Consider the following 25,845-nt stretch of genomic DNA (forward strand, 5'->3'; position numbering starts at 1 on the left):
GTGGATTATGACATAAGGGCAACAGAAAAAAAAAAAAAATTACAGCTAGATTTGAGGTCTGCATGAATAAAAAACATCACACATTTTCCTCCACCGCCTTTTTTAATAAATTTAAGAACACATTTTCTATTATCACCCCCCTCCCCCAAATCCCAAGGCCCTTGGGCCTAGTTTAAAAACCAAAATAAAACAAAACCAAAAGAAGCAAAATAAATGAAAACGGAATTTAAATGACCAGAGGCTACGAGTCATAATCCTCCTCCTCCTCACAGCCAGTGGACAGCAATGGAGCTGGCATAGCGGGCAAAGCAGAAGCTGCTGGGGGCATGACTGGAACAGAATGAAACTGTAGGAACGATGGAGCCGGGGGGGGACTAAAACAGAGAGAAAAAACATTTGCAGTGATCAATATGACAGCTTTCTGGTAAAAAAAAAACAAAATATATACAAATCTGTATATAACAGAAGTAAAAAAAGAAAAACATTAAAAACCAAAATTTTAGAAGCATATATACATCAGAGTTTAACATTAAAGTTGTTGTAAACATCTAACGTGAAATATGAATAAAGCAAATTCCTCTATAGTGTGTACTTGTCTTAGTCCAGAGCACCAAGTCACTGCTGAAAAAGCAGCAAGAAAAAAAAAAAAAAAAGAAGAAAAGTGACAGAGGAGGGAGCTCCAGTACACAGCCTGTAAGTGACAGATTCAGCTTTGTTCCAGTGTGCAGGAGAGTGTGTCCCTTCCCTCCAATCAGCTCTCACTGAGCTCTGCACTGCGTAACGTTAACTCCCTACCCCCTGCTTTTCAGAGCTGAGAGATCCTGTTTACAATCTGGACTTTGTTTATGTGCAACCATCTTTCCTGTACATCCATTCAGACACAACTTATGATCTGCTTCATCTCTTTGTATCACCTGAAGTCAGTCACTTCACTGGGTATATAAGTATTTACAAAGAGGATGCAGGTGAATGGGTAATGTACTGCTCTAATACAGTGGGAGAATGGAGATGAAGAGAATAATATGCACATGTGCATAAAGGAGGTGAATGGTTAATATACAGGTCACAGGGAGACAAGCTGGAGTTTAGATGCATAGGAGAGAAGGGGTTAAGGGTGTATGTGAAAGGGTTAAAAGATCCATATTGCTGCTGCAATCACAGGAACGAATACATGATTAATTCATTCAATAGCTCCTGTTTCCTCTCATCTCTGTTATAAAAGGAGGGGAGGGCTCTCAAATTGAGTCACAAGCCTGTTTACATCTGAGATTGCTGTGACTGGTCTCTTCTATGACTAATCATAGTGATCGGAAGGTGCAAAGTCCTTTAGATCAGCTCTGTACATGGTGCCAGTGAATGGAGACAACCGAGAACAGCTCAGTTCACAGGCATTAATGGAAACAATAGCTGGATGAGAACTATTTTTGGAGTGATGTCTTTTTTTTCTTCTTTTTTAAGAATAAAATATGTTCTGTGATTAGATAAGGGGAAATTAGATATGCCCCTTGTCCAATCAAAGAATGCCTTATATTCATTTTCTTTTCAGGAAGGAAGCAATAGCCAATAGTGGAACAGACATCATTAGAGAAAACACAAACAGAGAGGGCAAAAGCCTAGTGCATTATCTTTGACACTTTATTGAAAGGATTAAGAAGACAAATATTATACTCACCCATTTGAGCTAACGGCATGTAAATGCATAAAGCACACAATGTAAGAGTCCTCTCTCTACCTCCAACTGGAGACAGGAGGACAATGCCTACTGACGCGTTTCAGTGACCTAATCTTCTTCCTCAGAGCTATGGCTTAATGATCTCATTAGAGGTACATTACTGGTACCTAAACTAAGGCCCCAATATTGTTTTTGCCTGGAGAGCTTTAATGTGCAGGAAAACAAGCACCAAACCAGTTGTATAGGGCCCAGGAATAATTAAAAAAAAAAAAAAAAAAAAAAAAAAGGAAGTGACATAGTTGTAGTGGATAAACATGAACAGCGAGAATAAAGTGGATACAAAAATAAAAATAGGAAAATAGGAGATGCAGGGGAAATGATGCAGGGTGAGTACAGAGCATCAGAGTGAAGCAGATACATATGAAGAAGTGATACTGCATACAGATGAAATTCTGTAAAGTTAAATAGAAGGGATAGAGCTAAGAAAACAATGGATACACTTTATATGTATGGTGGGAAAGTAATGATATACAGGTCTAAGAGTAAAGAACAATATGTAAAATACAAGGAGTTGGCAAAAGAAAGATTGTGCACATTTGAGATTGTTGTGACTGTTCTTTTCTATGATCAATCACAGTGATCAGAAGGTGTACAGTAGTTTGGATCCGTGACTAACTCATTCATTTGAATAGGGTGCCTAACACAACAAAAGGGACCAAAAATCACACATGCACCATTTTTGGCAGTGCAGAGCATTGCAAGAAAGTACTTTGTCATCCGTTGCAGTGCGCTGTAAAGCAGCTGCAATGGAGTGCCCTCCCACAGCTCTGCTGTCTGCACAGGCTATACTTTTAAAAGGTAATATCCGAGTTTGCAAAAGTGTTTGATGCACATAAACTGGATTTTTATAATCTGTAGATATTGTGGAATATTTTTAAGTCAAAATTCTTGGGCCCAGAGTTCAGCTTTAAAAGATCCTATCAGCAAGCAACAGAGTGTGCTTTATAAAACCTTTGTTTCAGAAAGTCCTGCTACGTACAGGCTTCCTTCTGAAAATAATTTAACTTTAATACTCTAATGGCTAAGCTAAATCCTGTTTTAATTGGGAAAAAAAAGGGTGGGCATACACTAGCAGAATTTTGTTCTAACATTTTTGTTTTAAGGATGTTTGTTTGATTTTCTAAGTGTTAGTGGTGTCAAATTGGTGTTCATGTTCAACCACAATGATGAGGGAATTCGATGGAGAAGGATGAAGAAATTTGTTTGAGAAAAATTTAACAGTGTATGTGATTTTTGTTTGGGGTATGTGATTTTGTTCTGAAGTCCATTCACTCCAAAATCAAGCAAAATTTTTTTTGTAAGACTTTTGAAAGACAGTCAAATGTTCTGAGGATTTTCTTATGAATATTCATATGAACGTTTGTTCAAAGATCTAAAAAAAAGTATTACCAGCTTTAGCCACATACTGCAGTCAGGCCTTTGTAAAGATAAAAAAAAAAAAAAAAAAAAAAAAGGAACACTGATACAAGCACAAGAAAATCTCTCTTCTTTTGGCAGAATCAATATACACACAAGAATATGGTGTAAATGGAATGAGACACACACACTTATTTAAACAACTACATGGTTCCCACATGGCAGCTAAATTGTCTTTAAAAAGATCTAGTCTGAGAAAGGCACAGGGATTTACCTTTGAAATGTCGCATGTGATTGCATATTTGCAGTTGGAGTCATACACATTTCTTCTTCACCTTCTGTATCTGTGCCTTCAGAATCGTCCTGATAACATACAATATAACATATCAAAAATGACTCGGGATACAATAGTGAATAGGAGATCGCTAGCAACTGGTACTAAAAGAAAAAAAACAAAAACAAAAAAAAAAACAAAAACAATTTACCTCTTGTTCTGAATCTGTTTCAGATTGCTTTTTGTCCTTTCCCTTCATAGTTGTACCTCCATTCTTTCGGCTGCTTCCAGGTTTGCGGCCCCTTGGAGAACATAAAATAAATTATTTTTTTTGTGATGCTCAAAGTATGCTTATAAATCACAGGGAAGGCTCAAAAATAATGCCCAATTACACCGTAAAGATAAGAAATGAAGGTGTGAACATCCTACCTCCGTGATACCCTCTCCCCTTCTGTGTGATTGTCTTCTGTCTCACCCTGCATATCTGGGACAGTTGCAACAAGATCCTTTAAGAAATCAAACTGCTGTTCAAGCTCTATACATTGTTTCCTGTGAAAGGCAGAAAAGAGTAGAATGATGTATGTCAGTGGCAGCCAAGCTGTATACTCCAGGGGCCCCACATTTGCCTCAACTTTTGGAAAGAATGGTTGCATACTGTACAATTTTTCCAAGAAAAGAAAGGAATAACATTGACAAGTATGGTAGCCATGTTTATCAGCCTTGTACATCTGAAGAAAAACTGTGCTGTAAGCACAACCGATGATGAGCTACAGGTGCCAATCCCAACTATGACACTCCTTGCAGTAATTAGTGATGCACTTGGGTTTATACTAAATATCTCTGTATGTCTGTGGCAACGCTAGGTTCACATATAGGTGTAAATCACTAGCATCCTCACACACGCAGGTAAAACATACTGCTTTTTACCAGATGCTCAGGGGTACCATTAATTCTTAATGGCACACCCCTTGCATCTGGAAATGCAGCACATTTTTGGGTGTGGTAAGTTGCTTGTTTCAAAAGCGTCATGTGATTTACATGCGGCGGTGGCACCTATAAAAAGGCACAGGGACTGTTTATCAGTGTTTCCAACAGGTACAGCAGCCCATTGAAATGAATAGGCTGCTGTGCCGCACCAACCACATATGTGCTAACCTAGCCTAAGAAAGCTACAAACAATATGGACCAAAGATGTAACAATTTAAAAGTGCAGGATTTAACAAAAGTAACATACATAGTCACTTAGGTGGGTGCAACATCAATGTGATGCTGCAACTGTCCCCTGCCTGCTCTACACCAAGAACTGAGCCATCAAACACTGCTGACTGCTCAGTTCTTGGGTTCGCTCTGAGCACAGAGCGGTGACTGTCAGTCACCGCTCTGTGCTCTACCCCTCCAGCACTCTCTGGAGCATTGGGTTGTGGAAGGGGGAGCAGATAAAAGGCCGAACCAGCTGCCAGTCAGACATCTGGGCAGATCCCTATTTGGATCCCTGCACAACCTGGCTTGGTGACGTCAGTCAACAGCAGACTTTAGCCAGCTGTTGGCTGAAACTGGGTCACAGGAGTGCAGAACTAGGTGCACTCCTGTGACCCACAGGAAAAGCACAGCCAATTAGAGCATTCGCCAAACTCCTTTAGTGTGATCAGCATGCCCAATTATCTCAAATTAAAGATTTTGTTTTTTTATGCCATTGCCATTACAGTTGATAGATCTCATGAAAACCATTTGCATTATTTAGAAAACTTCCATGGATGCTGTAACAACTGAGCTGTCCAACCCAATTTCGACTTAAAGTTGGCCAATTTGATCTTTATCGGTTTTCCTGTACATGGCCAAAATGTAAACAAAACAATCTACTCACCACCCTTGCTGAACTTCAGATTTCTTAGCGATTATCTTATGATTAGATTTTCCCACTTGAAAGTGCGTCTATACCCAAGTTAGTTGTGCATAGAATGGGAAAAGTTAGAACCCCTGTCAGATTTTACTACAGGGCAGCACAGTGGCTAAATGGTTAGCACTTCTGCCTGGCAGCACTAGGGTCGTTGGTTTGAACCCCAACCACAGCACCACCTGCCTAGGTTTGCATGTTCTCCCTGTGCCTGCGTTGGTTTCCTCCCACAACCCAAAGACATGCTGGTAACATCCTCCTGCTCATGTGCAAGAAAAAAAGTCATTCCACACCAGCACACAGGAGAAGATGCTGGTGCTGGAGAGAGACGGGACCGTTGGAGGAAAGATGAAATATGAGTATAAAAGCTGCCTTTAGTTTCGCTATTTTTCTTCTGCTTGTATTGCCATTAGAGAGATTTCCCCTCACTTCCTGTCTTGGGGGGACAACCTTTTTGACAAGACAGGAAGCAAAGGAAACTCTCCAACAGAGCCTGTGACTGCAATAAATCATGAAAGGAGATCTAATCCTTCCCCACTCTATCCCAAACTAAAATAAAGTTTTGGCTACAGATAGAACTTCATATCGGAGAACAGGAGTTGGAAAGCCCTCACACATGCCCATTATAGGCAAAATAAATCTCAATTAACGTTTTGGTTTACAATTGGCCCATCTTCACATCCTAAACAGACAGTTTATATGTCAATTTTAAAAACAAGCCGATTAATTATAGCATAATTGATTATATCAAACGGTAGGGAATTTTAGCTGCAAAAAAATACTGTATAATATATAGACTAAACAAGCAGATGTCACAGGCAAAATAATAAATCCATTGTTTATCTCCAAGTATCTCCTGAGTCTTGTATTAAAAATGGAAACTTGTATATAAAATCAGTGACAGATCATGTCAATCTAAAAAATTACATCAACAATCTTATTTCAAAGGCAGAAAATTCTGAAATTTGGCAGAAGCTGTATATGTATTTTGCCAAAGCAGCATATGATCACTTTACGGGTTATACTTTAGGAGAAAATTAACATGTTTCTGTGTTTTCATTTCAGTAATTTCACCATCTGCATAAATACACATTTAACAAAAGCATCAAGCATTATTTGGACAGCTGATTGTCAAACGGAGGGTGTTAGAGTAAACCTTCGATATAGCAAATACAGAGATTGTCACCACTGACCCCCTTCTGCTACCCCCCATGCTGAGATACTGGCTTTGGACTTTCGGAGCCACTAACCCACAACAAGCAAACAAGAAAAATGGAGACAATTCAGTAATTCTTATCTGCATACATGAAGCGGGTCAGAGGCTCAAAAGTATTAAAAGCGCTAATAAACCCATAACAAAAATAAAATACACTATATTGCCAAAAGTACTGGGACACCTGCCTTTACACGCACATAAACTTTAATGGTATCCCAGTCTTAGTCTGTAGGGTTCAATATTGAGTTGACCCACACTTTGCAGCTATACCAGCTTCAACTCTTCTGGGAAGGCTGTCCAAATGGTTTAGGAGTGTCTATGGGAATGTTTGACCATTCTTCCAGAAGCACATTTGTGAGGTCAGGCACTGATGTCCGACGAGAAGGCCTGGATCGCAGTCTCCACTCTAATTCATCTCAAAGGTGTTCTGTTGGGTTAAGATCAGGACTCTGTGCAGGTCAGTCAAGTTCCTCCACCCCAAACTCGCTCATTCAAGTCTTTATGGATCTTGCTTTGTGCACTGGTGCGCAGTCATGTTGGCACAGGAAGGGGCCATCCCCAAACTGTTCCCACAAAGTTGGAAGCATAAAATTGTCTAAAATGTCTTGGTATGCTGACACCTTAAGAGTTCCCTTCACTGTAACTAAGGGGCCAAGCCCAATCCCTGAAAGACAACCCCACACCATAGTCCCCCCTCCAGCAAACTTTACACTTGGCACAATGCAGTCAGGCAAGTACCGTTCTCCTGGCAACATCCTCATCACTCCAGACAACACGTCTCCACTGCTCTAGAGTCCAGTGGCGGCGTTCTTTACACCACTGCATCTGACACTTTGCATTGCACTTGGTGCTGTAAGGCTTGGATGCAGAAGCTCGGCCATGGAAACCCATTCCATGAAGCTCTCTACTCACGGTTGTGTTAATCTGAAGACCACACAAAGTTTGGAGGTCTTTAGCTATTGACTCTGCAGACAGTTGGCGACTTCTGAGCACTGTGCACTTTAGCATGTGCTAACCCCGCTCTGTCATTTTACGTGGCCTACCACTTTGTGGCGGAGTTGCTGTTGTTCCCAGTTGCTTCCACTTTGTTATATCACTAACAGTTTACCATGGAATATTTAGTAGCAAGGAAATTTCACGGATGAACTTATTGCACAGGTGGCAACCTATCACAGTACCATACTTGAATTCACTGAGCTCCTGCGAGCGACCCATTCTTTCACAAATGTTTGTAGAAGCAGTCTGCATGCCTAGGTGCTTGATTTTATACACCTGTGGCCATGGAGGTGATTGGAACACCTGAATCCAATGATTTGGAGAGGTGCCCCAATACTTTTGGCAATATAGTGTATATTACAGCTTACTAATCATTAAATGTGAAGTCTCCATTAGTTTTCTTTTTTAGGCTTTTCCCACCCCCCAACTGTTTTCCCCTGGCAGTAACACAGCACCTGTATTGGAGTATCCTCACTCTGGATGATGGAATAGACAGCATTGTCAGTTTGGCAGGAGAGGAGTGTTAGATGGACTAGCAGATTTAGAAGCCAAACTCCTGCTAACACTTTAGAAGCAGTTACAGCTGTTTTTTAAACCCCCTTTTGGGATAAAGGTTTTACATAAATAAAAGAGAAAGCTGATCATTTGCACCCCTGTCATTGATAAAAGGTTTGTCCCATTCCTGTGAACTGATACATCTGCAAGGCAGCTTGATCTTTGGAAAAACAACAGACTTACTGGCCAGATCACCAGGAGAAAATAAAAGACTAAAAAAAAACAAAACAAAAAAAAAAAAAAAAAAACTAATGCAGACACCCCATCTAAGATTTGGTAAGCTGCAATACAATGTGTTTGCTTTTGGGTTTAATACTGTCTGAAATAAGAGTCATTTTCAGAAAGTTCAGCAATGGCTGTCCCAATGTTTCTCTCATAACAGGTTTACTTTAAAAATACGAGGACAGTTGCCTGGAATGCACAGAATCTACATAACCTCCTTAACACACACACACACACACACACACACACAAAACTTACAGGTGTGATGTAGTCATGGTCTTGGCACTTCGAGACTGTGTAACCTGACAGGCCTTCTTTAGGAGTGACTCCAGGAACAACTCTAGTGCACGAGCTAGGACTCTGTCAAGGAGTAAATATACCATTTAAACAGTGAACCTTCTTTCAAGATATAATTAACTTGCAAGGGCAAGCTTGCTGAATGCACATGAAAAGGTCTACTGTAACCAGCTCCCCTCTTTAAAGCCATGTTTCAGATTTTAAAGCGGAAAAACACTATGTCCAACCACCACAAGCCACAAATGCTATTTAATTCATTTTTACTATTCAAAGCAAACTCGCTCATTCACCTATCCATCCATGCCTTATTCTACTGAGAAATTGCTTTGAAAAACGTCCCCTAGCAATTCTGCCTGAGACCATTTGTGCAAGCGCAGGTGGTTCATGTAGCAGTTGTTTCTTGGAATCCATCTACCCTTAGCTCAGGTATGCATGCAGAAGGGCATGCTTAGCTGAGAAAACCCCTCCTCCCCACCTGAAAACTTATGGGATGTATGACATCATTTCCCTAGGCCTGAAAACCAGAAAGTAACTAAAGAAATGTACAAAAAAAAGTTTAAAACAAGTAAATATGAAATACTTTCCCATTTACTAGTGCTAGCAGCATAAGGATTAAAAATAGTCAATGTTGATTGAGACAGTAACGTTCTGCTTTAAAACCCCCTGTGACATTATATATTTTCTGAAGGGGGCTTGTAGAATAAATGATAGTAGTTGCAATTTTTTTTCATGATGGTGTTTGTACAACTGTTTATCAATGCTATTTTTTCAGGAAAAAATACACTATAGTAAATTTTATTGCACACACACAATTTAATTCCCACGTTTTTGTACATAACAAAAAAAAACCGAAGAGGTAGTATAGAGGAAAGAGATACCAAATGTGTCAAGCCTCAAAACGGTGTATCTGAAAATTGGTGAAAAATTATAGTACCCAAAAGTTAATGATAAATAAATTAAGTAAATGCCTTTATAGCTCATAGGTTTAGTGTACACCATAAATGATGACCCTAGAATTATTGCGCTCACTCAGACGTTTGATGTGGAATAACATGTGTGGTGCAGTCACAGTTTTCATACACCTGCGCACCCTGCAAGTAACGGTTATTAAGATTTAATTTTTTTTTTTTATTTAACTTTACTACTATCACAAGGAGGCAAGACCCCTACATGATAACATTGGGCAGTGGACAAGTCCCTTTATGAAGACATCAGGGGTCTATTAGTTTCCCCAGTGTATCCCCTGCCCTCTACTGAAGCTAATCAAGCACATATTGTGCTGGATTAACTGTTTCTCTGACTGTAGCAGCCTAGGAATGATAGCTCAAACCGGAAGCCCTAAAAATGGAGTGCTTCCATTTTTCATTTGCAGCAGAGGAGAGCAGGGGTCCCGATGCTCCATTCCACCATTCCACCAGCACTGTGAGAGAACGGGCAACTATATAACTGCCTGAATCACTTGACATGACAGGCAGGAGATGAATGAAAAGAAAAAAAATACAAGCTATGCAATGCAAGAAGTTAAAGCCCAATTGAAGCTTTAGGGCTCGTTCACACTTGACTAATTTCTAACTCTTCCTAAACAACCTATAGACAGGCATTAGACAGGCATTTGGAAAGCGTTTTTTAACACTCCTCAAATGCCCTACGAGTGTTTTTGAGGCATTTGCAAGGCGTTTTCCACCACAAGTGCCTATAATGAAGTTAATGGTATTAATGCACCACAAACACCTTGCAAACGTCTATCAGGCGTTTGAGGAGTGTCACCATAGACTTGAATGGGTGGGTTGAAATGCTTCAACTCCTCCTGACTCGACATGAGGGGTCAATTTTGCCGCAACGCGAAGTGACCGCTTCAATGTGAACAGCACTGTGTGCTGCCATATGTATAACTTTCATAGGCGTTTAAGGAGCGTTAAAAACCCCCCTCAAACGCCTGCAAAATGCCTGACTACAAAGCTAGTGTGAATTTTTTTAGGATATAGTATTTAAATTATTTTTCCCAGGTGTATGTATTTTAAATTGTAAAATACATACTGCTCTCACACAAGGGGTCTCCAGTGGTCTGACATTCCCTGAGAAGTGTTGTTGGCTGGAGCACTGTGCAGTATAAAAAAAAAAACAAAAAAAAGGAGGCTTTAAGATACAAAATACAATAAGATTGTCATCACTAAATTGCAGTGCCAAACCACTTCTAGCTATCACAAGCATCATTTAAAAACAATGATGACAAGATACCTGCTATACTGCAACCCACTTACATAGCAGTGGAAGATAAAAGAACAGCTGTGTGAAAGTAATTTAATAAAATTACCTCATTTTACATTTTCATTCTGCTTCTCCATGAGCCTCAAATGTGACAGCAATATCTCAAGAATGTACTATTTTGCAAGGAGTGGGCAGAAAAAGGAACACCTAATATTCAAATGTTTGATTCAGGCTTTTGTTCTCTTTTACCATTAAAAAAACAAAAAAAACTTATGCAACCTTTCTTCCATTTCAATGCTCCCTGTTTGTTCCTTTTCAAATAAGGGCGTCCCCTATTTGGTAGCCAGAAAGAAGGACCTATATACATGGCAAAACTGGAAGGCAATCCTGATTACAATCCCACTTCCCTACCCCCCTCTTCCCCAACCAGACAAAGGTGAGAAAAACATTAATAAAACCTTCATAAAACGTACATCACTTTGAAGGTGTGCATGGATCTAACAGTGTTCAGGGCCAAAGCAACAGCCAAGAGTGTAAAAAACATCACTAGAGATACATTATTGGTATGTAATGAATGCCCCAATATGTACAAATGGTGTCAGTGAAAATAAAGTAGATACAAAGTAAAATCTGAGAACGGAGGCATGCGAAAGGATGCAAGTGGAGTAGGCAGCATCAAAGAACTGCATGCAGATAAAATGTAAGGTTAAAGGCTCACCTTTCAAAAAAAAAAAATTACAAATGCACATTTTTTGCAGGTAAAAAAAAAAAAAAAGAAGAAGCTTTGTACCCATGATCTGCAGTCTCAGGCTCCTGCAGACTTTCAGCGTTAGCTGTCTGCTTGTACTTCGTACAGGCAGGCAGTTACTCGATGACAGGAAGAATCACCAACTCCCTGGCAGTTCATTAAGAACTGCAAGCAGTCAGCTGCAAAGGCTGTTGGTAATTGTAGTTCATACACAGAACTCTGAGAATTAATGACTTGGCCATGTGAGCGGAGCCCCGCACGGCCCCGTTCTTTTCAAATTGTGACAGTTGGTGCAGGGAAAAGATAAGATCCCTGGCCTGCTTTCACAATTAGAAGGGGGAATCGGAGAGAAACTGAAGGAGTGGGAACATGTTACATGTTCCACCCTAAAAATGGGTGGAACATGTAACATGTTCCAAAAGGTGAACTTATCCTTTAATTAGCAGGGATAGAGCTGAAAGGAGAATGGGTACACTTTATACTGGTAGTTGTGAAAGTTACATAGTTAGTTAGTCTGGCTAAAAAAAAAAAAGACAAAAGTCCATCTAGTTCAACCATAATAAAAAAAAAAAAAAAGTTATAATCCTACACCCACAGCTGATCCAGAGGAAGGCAGAAAACCCAGAAAAGCATGATCCAATTTGCTCCTGCAGGGGAAAAAAATTCCTTCCTGATCCCCCAAGAGGCAAATCGGATATTCCCTGGATCAACCTTTACCTATAAATGTTAGTAACCAGTTATATTCTGTGTATCTAGGAAATAATCCAAGCCTTTTGTAAAGCAATCCACTGAGATGGCCAGAACCAACTCTTGAGGGAGTTTATTCCACATTTTCACAGCTCTCACTGTGAAGAAACCTTTCCGTATTTGGAGAATTAATCTCATATCCTCCAGACATAAAGAGCGCCCCCTTGTCCTCTGTGATGACCTCAGGGTGAATAACTCTACACCGAGTTCACTATATGAACCACTGATGCATTTATACATGTTGATCATAACCCCCCTTAATCTCTTCTCAAGAGAGAATAAATTCAGTTCCTCTAATCTTTCCTCATAGCTGAGCTCCTCCATGCCTCTTATCAGTTTGGTTGCCCTTCTCTGTACTTTCTCCAGTTCCCCAATGTTCTTTTTGTGAATTGGTGCCCAAGCTAAACTACATATTCCAGATGAGGACTTACTAATGATTTGTACAGGTTTAAAATGATCTCTCTCTCTGGAGTATATACTTCTTTTAATGCAAGAGAGGATTTTGCTTGCTTTAGAAATCGCAGCTTGGCATTGCATGCCATTATTAAGCTTGTGATCTACCAGAACTCCCAGATCCTTCTCCACCATTGATTCCCCCAGTTGTACCCCCCCTAGTATGTATAATGCATGCATATTCTTAGCCCCCAAGTGCATAGCCTTACATTTATAAAACATTAAACCTCATTTGCCACATAGTTGCCCAATTAAACAGTGCATTGAGGTCGGCTTGGAAGTTGGAGACATCCTGTAAGGACGTTATTCCACTACACAGCTTGGTGTCATCTGCAAAGACTGAAATGGTATTTTTAATCCCAGATCCTATATCTTTTATTAATTTATTAAAAAGTAAGGGTCCCAACACTGAACCCTGGAGTACACCACTAACAACCCTCGACCATTCAGAGTATGAATCATTAACCACTACTCTTTGAATATGATCTTTTAGCCAGTTTTCTATCCACTTACATACAGATTTTTCCAAGCCCATAGACTTTACCTCACACATTAGGCGTGTGTGGGGAACTGTGTCAAACGCTTTTGCAAAATCCAAATATACTACGTTCTCATAAAAAGAAATCAGATTTGTTTAACAACTTCTGTCTTTCATGAATCCATGCTGTCTGTTGCTTAAAATATTTTTTTCCAGCAAGAACTCATCTGTGTGGTCTTTTATTAAGCTCTCCAGTATCTTCCCAGCTATAGAAGTTAAACTAACAGGTATATAATTACTTGGTAAAGATTTTGACCCTTTTTTAAATATTGGCACCACATTGACTTTACGCCAATCCAGTGATACTATGCCAGTCATTAAAGAGTCCCTAAAGTAATCATAAAAAAGAAAAAAAAAGAAATAGTAAAAGTAAGAGGAGGACAAGGCAAAAGACAGATTGTAAAAGAAACGTTTGCTGGTTTACTAGAGACTGGAGCAGGTCTTCCCATATAGTACTGGCCTTTACCCATTATAGTGGTTCCAAAGGCAGGACATTTTTTACCTTAATGCTCTCTACAAAAAAATTTGAGCTTTACAATTACTTTAATTTTTTCTCAACGATTGCTCTTTTCTTTTACTATATCTTTCATCTGCCATGTCCACATATTTTACACACCGATTTATACTTTCAGTCTTGATGCACTTGGCTGTACAGTGTGCAGAGTATGCATATTCACTCTCCCAGGACTGGCAGCTGATGCGTACAGCCATCCATTGAGATGAATTAGAAGATGCAATTGTATGTAGTTATGTGGTAGGGGGTTCTGTAAATCGCTTGCATTGATGTATTTTCCAAATGTACACTTTCTGCATTTGGAGCATATGTCCAAGCACATGTGGGTACTTTACACAACACCTGGCTCATAACTGCATTCAGTCACATTTCCAAATTCATCTCAGTAGGCGGACTGTACGTGGCAGCTGTGGGCCCCAGGACAGTCATTACATTCACGGTTATCCAAATAAAGTGTATTAATTACTATGTTTTTTGAGACAGCTGCAAAATATACTGTTTTCATTAATTATTATCTATTTACTATTTAAAGTGATTGTAAAGGTTTACATATTTTTTTAAAAGAAAACAACAAACATGTTATACTTATCTGCTCAGTGCAATGGTTTTGCACAGAGCAGCCCTGTCCCTTCTTCTCTTGGGTTCCCTGTAAGCAGTCTTGGCCCCTCCCCCCTGCTGGTACTCTTGTGCACAGCGCTGGATCATGGTGGGCCCGGATGAATATAAGGAAGAGGGGAGGATTGAGGAGGAAGCTGAACACTACAGGTTTTTTACCTTCATGCATAGTAAAAAAAACCTGCAGCCTTTACAACCACTTAAAGTTAGAAATAGATTTTAACCCTAAAGTAAACCATATCAGCTATTAATTGTATGTTTTATGTAATCTTTTAGCCCTATTAAAGGGGAACATTCAGAACTCCTGAAAATGTGTTGGCTTTCTACTGAATAATAATTTATATTAAAAATTTCTAGTGCCTAAAAACTAGATGCCACTTTCCTCCCTGAACATTAAACTGATATGAGATACACAGATATATAAAAAGGCAGCGCTGTATAGTATTTACAAATGTAGATGACAGTAGTAAACTAAAAATAGAAGATCACACAAGGAATACAGTCCTGTATTGGTGCTCGTTGTTTTTCCAGTGCAAATGATAGAAATGCGCACTAACCAGAAGCGTATAGATAATACGCAGATATATAATTAACCTGAAGATTCCCCTCTTTTTCTAGTCAGAGTGTAGATTAGGAACTGGAAAATGTAAGGATGAAGCGCCCTCGTGTGGTGAAGATGAGATCCAACAGGCCAGAAGTGTCCTTGCAGAGATGCATGAAACGTTCCCCCTCTCTGGAGCTGGTATAAGGATCACACCGTGGCTGTAAAGGTTGAAAAGCTTCTCACAGGAGACACAGGGAGAAACTCATAGTGTAGTATGTAAACCAATGTTTTATTCATCAAATAGGCATGGGTAAAAGAATCACAATAGTGCCAAATGCATGTGAATGACTGACCCTTCCAAGATCAAAGATGGCCATCGGGCCTCCATGTGGCGCCGGCGGCGTGATGTCACAACGTCCTGGGCTCCACTGACGCGTTTCTACCTCAGAAGTGCGTGTGCACGAAACGCGTCAAATGGAGCCCAGGGCGTCGTGACATCACGCCGCCGGCGCCACGTGGAGGCCCGGCGGCCATCTTTGATCTTGAAAGGATCAGTCATTCACATGCATCTGGCACTATTGTGATTCTTTTACCCACGCCTATTTGATGAATAAAGCATTGGTTTACATACTACACTGAGTTTCTCCCTGTGCCTCCTGTGAGGAGCTTTTCAACCTTTACAGCCCCGGTGTGATCCTTATACCAGCTCCAGAGAGGGGGAACGTTTCATGCATCTCTGCAAGGACACTTCTGGCCTGTTGGATCTCATCTTCACCACACGAGGGCGCTTCATCCTTACATTTTCCAGTTCCTAATCTACACTCTGACCAGAAAGAGAGGGGAATCTTCAGGATAATTATATATCTGCGTATTATCTATACGCTTCTGGTTAGTGCGCCTTTCTATCATTTGCACTGGAAAAACAACGAGCACCAATACAGGACTGTATTCCTTGTGTGATCTTCTATTTTTAGTTTACTACTGTCATCTACATTTGTAAATACTATACAGCGCTGCATTTTTATATATCTGTATTTATATTGGGATTTTATGTGCGTTTTCCTTTAATGTTCAGCTGCTGACAGTTTGGAGCGCTCACTGTAGCATTTCTTTCTATGATCTGAGATACAAGCGGTACTACAAGCGGTACTACAGTCCTCATCCTCCATAGAGTCGCCTAAAGTAACTTTTTCCCCACATCAGGTATAATTGGACACCTACATGGATTAGGAGATGCTGCTCTCCACATCTCTCTTCCTTTTTAGTAATAAAAGCATGACAGAGGTTGTTACCATTATATACATTAAAAAGCGTACAACTTTTGTATAACATAATGGAAATTTTTTTCTAAATCTTCATTCTTACATACTTTTTTAAACAGCAAGCCCTAAAACATAATGTTTATCAATACACAAGTCAAGCATATCAAATGGATACAAATTATGACAGGAACAGCAGCAGCAACTTTGCCTATTTCTTCATCCGTTTGCATAATCTTCTTAATTCGTGCCTGCAAATAAAAAAACAAAAAACTGTATATCAGAGTAATGACAAAACTAACCTACAATCAGAAGTAACAAAAAAATAAATAAATAAATAAAAAAAGCGCCACACTATATAACAATAATGAACTGTGTACTAGCAGCAAGACCCAACCAAAAAATATAAATAATTTTGGCAAAGTGAACAATATATTATATAAAGGCATGCGCTAAATAAAAATATATATCACCATATAACTAAGTGTCCATAATAAATCTGTGCAAGTCCAAAACAAACTCAAAATATCATCTGTGAATTCATAACACTGTGAATAATCCACCACCAAATGAATTAGATGGACTCACCAGAACTAGATACTGATCAAATTATAGACCAGCACTAGCGCTTGTGCTCTGGGAGCGATGGGTAAACGATGTCCAGATTATAGATGTAGTAATATTCGCATATCCAGGTGATCAAGAACAGTAATCAGCATTAATGAACAGCATCTCACTACCAGAAGCAATGCTCTGCAGCCAAAAATCTCATGATGAATCTCTCCATATACCACCGTATCTCCATGTAAGTATGAGGCACACTCAGGTACAAAGGAAAAGAAATGATGGTGCAGCACATTTAAAACACATATATATTTATTAAAATAACCAAAACACTCACAAAAGGTGTGTCCAAACAGACACCAGCTTAAACAGCAATGCACAACACTGAATAGTGGACGATCCCCGCTCACCGTGGATCACCTCCGACACACACTGGGAAAGGAACGTCCTGACGTCAACACCAAGTAGGTCACGCCCAGCGCGTTTCGTCACCACATCATCAAGGGGCGGTACCACCCCTTGACGTGGTGACGAAACGCGTTGATACGGTGGTATATGGAGAGATTCATCATGAGATTTTTGGCTGCAGAGCATTGCTTTTGGTAGTGAGATGCTGTTCATTAATGCCGATTACTGTTATTGATCACCTGGATATGCGAATATTACATCTATAATCTGGACATTGTTTACCCATCGCTCCCAGAGCACAAGCGCTAGTGCTGGTCTATAATTTGATCAGCATTTAGTTCTGGTGAGTCCATCTAATTCATTTGGTGGTGGATTATTCACAGATGATATTTTGAGTTTGTTTTGGACTTGCACAGATTTATTATGGACACTTAATTATATGGCGATTTATATTTTTAATTTAGCGCATGCCTTTATATGACATATTGAACAAAAAAAAAAAAAAAAAAAAAAAAAAAAAAAACAGGGAATGCATTAAAAAAAAAGTTTTGGAATTTTTTTTTTTTAATTATACTTACTTGGATGCAGCACTGATCCAATGCTGTGTCTGTCCCCCACCAGCTCTAAGGGTGAGAGCTGAGCGATCAGACACTGCTGATCGCTCAGTTCTCCCTGCCTCTCTAAGCAGAGAGCAGTGATTGTCAGTCACTGCTGTCTGCTCTGCGCCCCTTCCCACCCCCCCAGCGCTCACTGGAGAGCTGGGCTGTGGAGGGGGCAGGAGCGGCAAGCTCAGGCTCTCAGCGGATCGCCGAGAGGCTAAGCTATGTGCCAGTCCAGGCTCCTGGGTGGATCTTGTTGGGATCTTTCCTCAGCCTGGACCGGATGAATGACTTCAGCTGGCAGCAGACTTTAGCCCGCTGATGGCTGAAAACGGGTTACAGAAGTGCAGAACGAATTGCACTCCAGTGATACACAGAAGTACAAACAAGCTTTGGTTTTACTCCTCCTTTAATGTAAAAAAAAAATGTTTAGACTTATAACCACTTTAAAGTGGCTGTAAACCCTATACATACTATATGCCCAGTTAAGTGACTGGCCTCAGGTGTTACACAGCAATGAATCAAATCCTGCTACATAGGTGGAACTGTTTATTTGCAGCCCTTTCTTTTCTACATCAGTGCAAAATACAGACTTTACAAAGCTTGTCTGAACTTCAGAAGGCAGGGATCTGTCATTGCACGCTCAGAGAGGAGAGCTGAGTTGAGAGAAAAAATGCACAGCTGAGGCTATCAATCACAGGCTATGTGCTGAGCTCCCCTCCCCTCTATCTGTAGGCGTTGGAAAAACCTTTCAGCAGTAAAATTTGCTTTTATTTGCAAATAGGAGGATACTAGACAGAAGACAGAAATGACACTCAGTGCTTTACATTGAGACTAGTGCACACTATAGAAGGACATGCTTTTATATATGTCAGAAGTTTACAAACACTTTAAAGCCATAATTTGTTATAACATACATTTTCACATACATTTTCTAAAAACTAGGGGATTGCAAGTGATGAATTGTAAATACGGTCTGTGAAAATCATATGGACTTACCAAAAAAAACATCATGCTGCCATCACAAATAATCCCCATTAAGGATGAGCTCAGGCTTGTTCCAATCCAAGTCTAAACCCGCAAGAACTATCCTGCCAGGAAGCTGTCACTGCGCTCTGCCAATCATAATCTCCTGAGGTATTCACCACCTCGCAGCCACATGCACAAGCTGCGTGTATATGTGCGGCTGCGAGGCAAGCCTCAGCCGCTTATGATTGATGAGGGGCACAGTAACTGCTTCCTAGCAGGATAGCTCAGGAGGGTTCAGACTAGGATCCGAACATGCCTGTGCTCATCCCTGATCCTTGTTATTCAGCTTCGCTTAAAGAGTAACTCCACTTATGCTGGGAGAAAAGACCCTTCTGGGTGATCTACATACATTGCAAGGATCTTAAAGTTTGTTGAAGATTCCTACCTGTTTCTGCTCTTAAGACATACAGTGCCTTGAAAAAGTATTCATACCCCTTGAAATTTTCCACATTTTGTCATGTTATAATCAATAACGTAAAAGTATTTTATTGGGATTTTATGTGATAGACCAAAACAAAAAATGGCACATAATTCTAAAGTGGAGGGAAAACGATAAAATGGTTTCAGAACTTTTTACAAATAAATATCTGAAAAGTGTGGCGTGCATTTGTATTCAGCCCCCCGAGTCAATACTTTGTAGAATCACCTTTCCCTGCAATTACAGCTGCAAGTCTTTTTGAGTATGTCTCTACCAGCTTTGCACATCTAAAGTGAAATTTGTGCCCATTCTTCTTTGCAAAATAGCTCAAGCTCTGCTAGATTGGATGGAGAGCATCTGTGAACAGCAATTTTCAAGTCTTGCCATAGATTCTCAATTTGATTTAGTCATGGACTTTGACTGGACCATTCTAACACATGAATATGCTTTAATCTAAACCATTCCATTGTAGCTCTGGCTGTATGTTTCGGGTCATTGTCCTGCTGGAAGGTGAACCTCTGCCCCAGTCTCAAGTCTTTTGCAGACTCTTAACAGGTTTTCTTCTAAGACTGCCATGCATTTGGCTCCATCTATTTTCTTTGTCAATTCTGATCAGCTTTCCTATCACTGCTGAAGAAAAGCATCCCCACGACATGATGCTTCCATTGCCATGTTTCACGGTGGGGATGGTGTATTCAGGGTGATGTTAGTTTTCCGCCACACATAGCGTTTTGCTTTGAGGCCAAAAAGTTAAATTTTAGTCTTATTTGGCAACAGCACCCTCTTCTACATGTCTGCAGTTTGAGAGAAGCCATGTGGGGAACACAGCAAACAGGACTTCTTATGGCTTTCTTTCAGCAATGGCTTTCTTCTTGCCACTCTTCCATAAAGGCCAGATTTGTGGAGTGCAGGACTAATAGTTATCCTGTGGACATATGCTCCTATCTCAGCCATGAATCTCTGCAGCTCCTCCAGAGTTACCATGGGCCTCTTGGCTGCTTCTCTGATTAATGCTCTCCTTGCCCAGCCTGTCAATTTAGGTGGACGGCCATGTCTCAGTAGGTTTGCAGTTGTGCCATACTCTTTCCATTTTCAGATGATGGATTCAACAGTGCTCCATGTTGAGGTTCAAAGCTTTGGATATTTTTTTTATAACCTAACCCTGCTTTAAAAGTCTTCACAACTTTATCCCTGGCCCGTCTGGTGTGTTCCTTGGCCTTCATGATGCGGTTTGTTCACTAATGTTCTCTAACAAACCTCTGAGGGCTTCACAGAACAGCTGTATTTATACTGAGAATAAATTACACACAGGTTGCCTCCATTTACTAATTAGGTGACTTCTGAAGGCTATTGGTTCCACTAGATTTTAGTTAGGGGTATCAGAGTTAAGGGGGCTGAATACAAACGCACACCACACTTTTCAGATATTTTTTGTAAAACAATTTTGAAAACCATTTATTATTTTCCTTCCACTTCATAATTATGTGCCACTTTGTGTTGGTCTATCATATAAAATCCCAATAAAATACATTTACGTTTTTGGTTGTAATATGACAAAATGTGGAAAATTTCAAGGGGTATGAATACTTTTCAAGGCACTGTAGCTACTTGTTTTGTGCAGATTCAATCTAAATGGGAGTGAAGTTTCCATTGTTCAGCTGATGCACTTGCAGTGTTCTAATGAGGAAAATGCAACGCCTGCATTCCATTAGAAGTGATAAACCCTTTGTGAGTATCTCACCACAAAATACATTTTTGCTGCAGAGGATGCCTAAAATCTGATTTGTATTTCAGTGCAGACTTCTAAGAAAATCAGGGATTCAATATCACAACTAGGAAATTACATTTATGGGGAAGTAGTCTACACTAATGATGTATGGACACCTCCAGGTTGCCATATTGCATTCCATTTTACAGAAAATTACAGTGCTGCTAACTGAAAAGGAAGCTGCTTTTTAATAACATTAAAACTACAATATAGCTTGTGAAACAATTGCATATGCTATATATTTATTTGCTAATTTTTCCCGTGAAAATGGAGTTACCCTTTAAGGACATGATTTATTATAGCATAACCTTTTCACACACATTTGCTACAAGGGATTGGAAGTGATGAACTGTAAATAAGTACTTTATGAGATGAATTAGATGACTGCAGGCCTGTGAAAATTGTATGGACTCACCAAAATAAAACATCAAGCCGCCATTACCAATAATCCTCATTAGGGATGAGGCCAGGTGTGTTGGGATCCTAGTCTGAACTCAGCTCAGCTATCCTGCCAGGTAGCGGTCATTGTGTCCTTCCAATCATAAGCAGCCATGCCCCCTGGCACACCCATACAAGCTGCGTATATATGTGCAGCTGCGGGGTCTGCCTCGGACACTCATGATCGAGGGGGTACAGTGACAGCTTCCTGATGAGATCTCTCAGGTGGGTGTAGACTGGGATCCGAACATGCCTGAGCTCATCCCTGATCCTCATTCAGTTTTAGTTAAGGCTCTGTTCATACCTGTGCGATGCAGGAACACAAGCAAAATCATGCATCCTTTTTTATGCAGACATATTACAGTGCCCTTAATTGTTAATAGCACACTGACGCACCTCGATAAAGTATGGGAAAACACATGGTAACAAAGTGACATGATGTGGTGCGATTTATTTGAAAAAAAGTGCTTGCACTTCTCTTGTGCGATTATTGTGTGTAAGACAGCCCACGGAAATGAATGCCACACCAGCACAGAAGTGATCAGAACACAACAGGCGACCACAAAAAAATAGTTATTCCAGTATTAAACCTGCATAAGAAAAAACTATTAATAAATGCTGTATTACAGGCTGTTCATACTCACTCAACTATGAAATTCGTTTTCTGTGTTCTGCAAAAAACCTGGTTGATCCTGCTGTCTCCCCCTCCTGTCCATGTCTCAACTGAATTTGGGGATTTTGCAGAGCAGTGTTGGCAGCTACTGCACATGCTCAGTTTTCAGTGTATTTCTGCCCTGAGCATTTCCTCCCTAATACATCTGAGCAGCCCATGTGACTAGAGTCACACATGTGGGTGTATACACAGTGGTGAATGACAGCCCACTCCCTCCCTCCCTCCTCCTTCATGCCCACTAACCAGCTAGAGGGGCATGACACAGCCTGTGATTGGCAAAAATCTGCCCACACCATGTATTGTAAAAAAAATAAAAAAATAGATTTCAGATATATATTTGTATGATGATTTCAAACAGTTTATGGATATTAATTCTATATTTTTACTCTGTATCCCAAAAGCGCATTTTTTAAAAAATGTTTTTATTATGATGAACATATGACCAGCAGCAGAAGACTTATTAAAAAAATTTAAATAAATGACAGTGCCATCATCCCCATACAGAAAGAGAAGGGACTAAACATGGAGCACATGGATACACAATGAGTCAGCAGCTGTGGCAGCTTTGAATGAGGGAGTATTATCAATCAAAGCCATCTACCCAACATACACTGATCAACCATAATGTTATGACCACTGACAGGTAAAGTGAATAACATTGATTATTTTGTTACAACAGCATCTGAAAATCAGTGGGGTATATTAACCGCTTCCCATCCGCCCTATAGCAGAAATACTGGTACAGGCCGGCTCGGGTGTATACATACGTGATTTTGCAGTTGCGGGTAGGGGGTGCGCGAGCACACGATTAACCCTTTGATCGCCCCACATGTTAACCCCTTCCTGCCCAGTGCCATTAAAACAGTGTCAGTGCTTTTTATTAGCACTGATCACTGTATTGGTGTCACTGGGGATGTCAGTGAAACAACGTCAGTTCCCCCCAGTGTCAAAATGCCTGCCACAGTCCATCAATAAGTCACTGATTACTGCCATTACTAGTAAAAAAATTCCAGTATTTATACCGACATTTGGAAACGCTATAACTTGCACTTAAACCAATTAATTTACACGTATTAGGGTTTTTTTTTTTAGCAAAGACATGTAGCAGAATACATTTCACGCAAAATGTATGATGCAATTTGATTTTTTAATTGGACATATTTAATAGCAAAAAGTGAAAAATAGTTTTTCTCAAAATTGTCGGGCTTTTTTGTCTATAGCGCAAAAAAAAAAAAAAAAAAAATGCACAGGTGATCAAATACCACCGAAAAAAGCTCTATTTGTGGGGAAAAAAATGACAAATGTAATTTGGGTGCAGCATTACATGACCACGCAATTGTTAGTTAAAGTAACGCAGCTCTGTAATGTAAAAAAATGGCCTGGTCAGGAAGGGGGTGGTAAATCCTCTGGAGGGCAAGTGGTTAAGCAGCAAGTAAACATATTGTCCCTAGTGCTGATGTATTGAAAGCAGAAAAATGGGCATCACAGTTTGTTGTGTATGGGGTTTGAGTAGCCACAAACTGGTCAGGATGCTTATGCTGACACGTGTCCATAGCCAAAAGTACCTACAACGGGCTAATGAGCATCAGACCTGGACCATGGAGCAATGGAAGAAGGTAGCCTGGTCTGATGAAGCACATTTTCTTTTACATTGTGTGGATGGCCGGGTGCATGTGCATCTCTTACCTGGGGAAGAGATGGCACCAGGATGCAGTAAGGAGTAAGGGAAGAAAGCAAGCTGGCAGAGGCAGTGTGAGCCTTTGGGTGATGGGAAATCTTGGGTCATGTCACTGATATGGATGTTACTTTGACAAGTACCACCTACCTAAATATTGTTGCTGACCTAGTACACCCCTTCATTAAAATGGCATTCCCTGATGGCAGTGGCCATTTTCAGCAGAATAATGCACCCTGCCACACTTAAAAAATGGTTCAAGAATGACTTGAGGAACACAATTATGAGTTGCTGACTTGACCTCCAAACTCTTCAGATCTTCGTCCATTCGAGTGTCTGTGGGATGAGCTGGAAAAACAAGTCCAATCCACGGGGGCCACACCTCACAATTCAAGTGGAACTAAATCATTCTATCATTTAGAGCCAAAGAAGCTGCCATCTTAGCTTCTGTTTGATCTGCAACGGTCATGGTCCTACACATGTGAACAGTTATGTCTTCAGCCACTTGATGGTTTGGCAGTTGACTGCACAGGCAAATGTGACATTTATTATTCACCGCATCCCAGGAATGTAACTATTTTTTTTAAACTGATAAACTTGTGGGGTTCAGTTTCCATTTTTAGGATCCATTTACACTAGAACGCAGTGCTCCGTGCTGGTTTCCAATCACACTGCCGTTGGATCTACAGTGGGTGTCAGAGCAAAGTTAACATCACCCCAAAAGCAGTGCACTTGCCCACATTGGACAGCATGGTATTAAAGTACCATGTGATCTGGTTGTAGTGCGTTTCCAAAAGTACTGCATGCACTACTTCTGGTGCTATTTCAGCCCATTCAAAATGCATGGTTTGAAATTGCACTGCACTACATGTGAACTGCACAGCATTCCAGTGTGATTCACATGCAGTCCCTAGTAGCAATGGGTCCTAAGAGAGAAGTGTGAGATTTCCAAAAAAAACAAAAAACAAACATACTCAACTAAGTAGATGCAGCATTAGTCCGGTGCTGCATCTGTCCCTGGCTGCCTCTGCACTGAGTAACGAGTGATCAAATACCGCTGATTGCTCAATTGTTGGTCTGCACTGAGAAGAAAGCCAGCGACTGTCAGTCACCACTCTCTGCTGTGCCCCTCCAGGGCTCATTGGCATGCTAGACTGTGGATGAGATGGGAGCGACAGCCTTGCTGAGAGGCTGACCAACTGCCGATCAGGCATTTGTGTGGATCCCAACATTAAAGTCGGGATCCCTCCAGAGTCTGTACCAGCTGAGTGGCACCAGCAGACAGCAGGCTCCTGTGCACACGTGATTTCCAGAAGAAGTAGGGCGAAAAGAGTTGTGGCCATACTTCTCCTTTAAAGGATCTGCTACGGACAGCTTGGTGTCAGCTACCGCATCATCCCTTCAAAGGTCTAGAGGGCTGTTTTGGGGGGCAAAAGGGGGATCCAATCAATATTAGGTGGATGGTCATAGAGTTATGGCTGATCACCGTATATTATCTGCACTGACCTATGGGGGTTGCCGCCCCCCCCAGTATTGCCCCTTGATGTTAGGAAAGAGGATCATATACAACAGCCAGATACGTCACTGCAACAACAAGGTGTCCCTGAAAATGGAAAAACAGCAGAACACACATAGACTGGGAGCATGGGAAGGTAGGATGAAGGGGAGGGGGCATCTACAAGCCATGACCCAGCTGAAGGGGGCAGGCGGAGAATTACCCCATACAATACACAAGGGGAGAGCACTCGGCTCACAGACACAACACACGAACCAGCCAAACAACACTGCACCGGGAGCCTGAGCACAGCATTTCCGGCATAGCGGTACCAGCAAACCAGAGGAAAGGAAGACGGCCTCCAGTCTCATTACAGGCCTCAAACCCACCGGCGGGAAACGCGCATTGTACTTCTTCTTCTTGCTGGGCATCCTCCACCGATAGGGATCCCGAACACCGAGGAAAGCAAAGGCGAAGAACAATTCACTGACCACAACTGCCGAGAGGACTGTCAGGATTTGTCCGCAAAATGGTGTTTCATAAAGTTCATCCTGTTGTTTAAAAAAAAAAACCCACACACTTCCTAGTGCATTGTAGGGTGAATGTAAGT

At 40.7% G+C, this 25,845-nt stretch overlaps 1 protein-coding gene across 2 annotated transcripts; it reads right to left on the minus strand.

Annotated features, from left to right (window-relative positions):
* Positions 1-83: 83 nt before the first annotated feature.
* On the minus strand, positions 84-25,811 carry DRAP1 (DR1 associated protein 1). Of its 2 annotated transcripts, XM_089658058.1 has the most exons (7): positions 25,625-25,807; positions 16,347-16,419; positions 8,504-8,597; positions 3,792-3,911; positions 3,574-3,664; positions 3,363-3,451; positions 84-374 (listed from the first exon to the last, which is right to left on the minus strand). In XM_089658058.1, exons 1-7 carry the CDS (start codon positions 25,664-25,666, stop codon positions 242-244), a joined length of 642 nt encoding a protein of 213 aa, XP_089514184.1. In that variant the 5' UTR covers positions 25,667-25,807; the 3' UTR covers positions 84-241. The 2 variants fall into 2 exon arrangements, with proteins under 2 accessions (XP_089514184.1, XP_089514185.1); XM_089658059.1 differs by lacking the exon at positions 3,792-3,911 and having other exon boundaries at positions 25,625-25,811.
* Between the last annotated feature and the right edge of the window lie 34 nt (positions 25,812-25,845).

Source organism: Staurois parvus, unplaced genomic scaffold (genome assembly GCF_062004578.1).
Source record: "Staurois parvus isolate SC_StPar_1 unplaced genomic scaffold, SC_StPar_1.0 ptg001051l, whole genome shotgun sequence".
NCBI classification, from domain to species: Eukaryota; Metazoa; Chordata; class Amphibia; order Anura; family Ranidae; genus Staurois; species Staurois parvus.

Coding starts and splice junctions, on each gene's coding strand:
- DRAP1 (XM_089658058.1), bottom strand. CDS start 25,666: ATGCCCAGCAAGAAGAAGAAGTACAATGCGCGTTTCCCGCCG. Junction 8,598..16,346: donor TGCTGTTCCTGTCATAATTT/GTATCCATTTGA, acceptor ACAGAGTCCTAG/CTCGTGCACTAGAGTTGTTC. Junction 3,452..3,573: donor AAACAGATTCAGAACAAGAG/GTAAATTGTTTT, acceptor GTATGTTATCAG/GACGATTCTGAAGGCACAGA.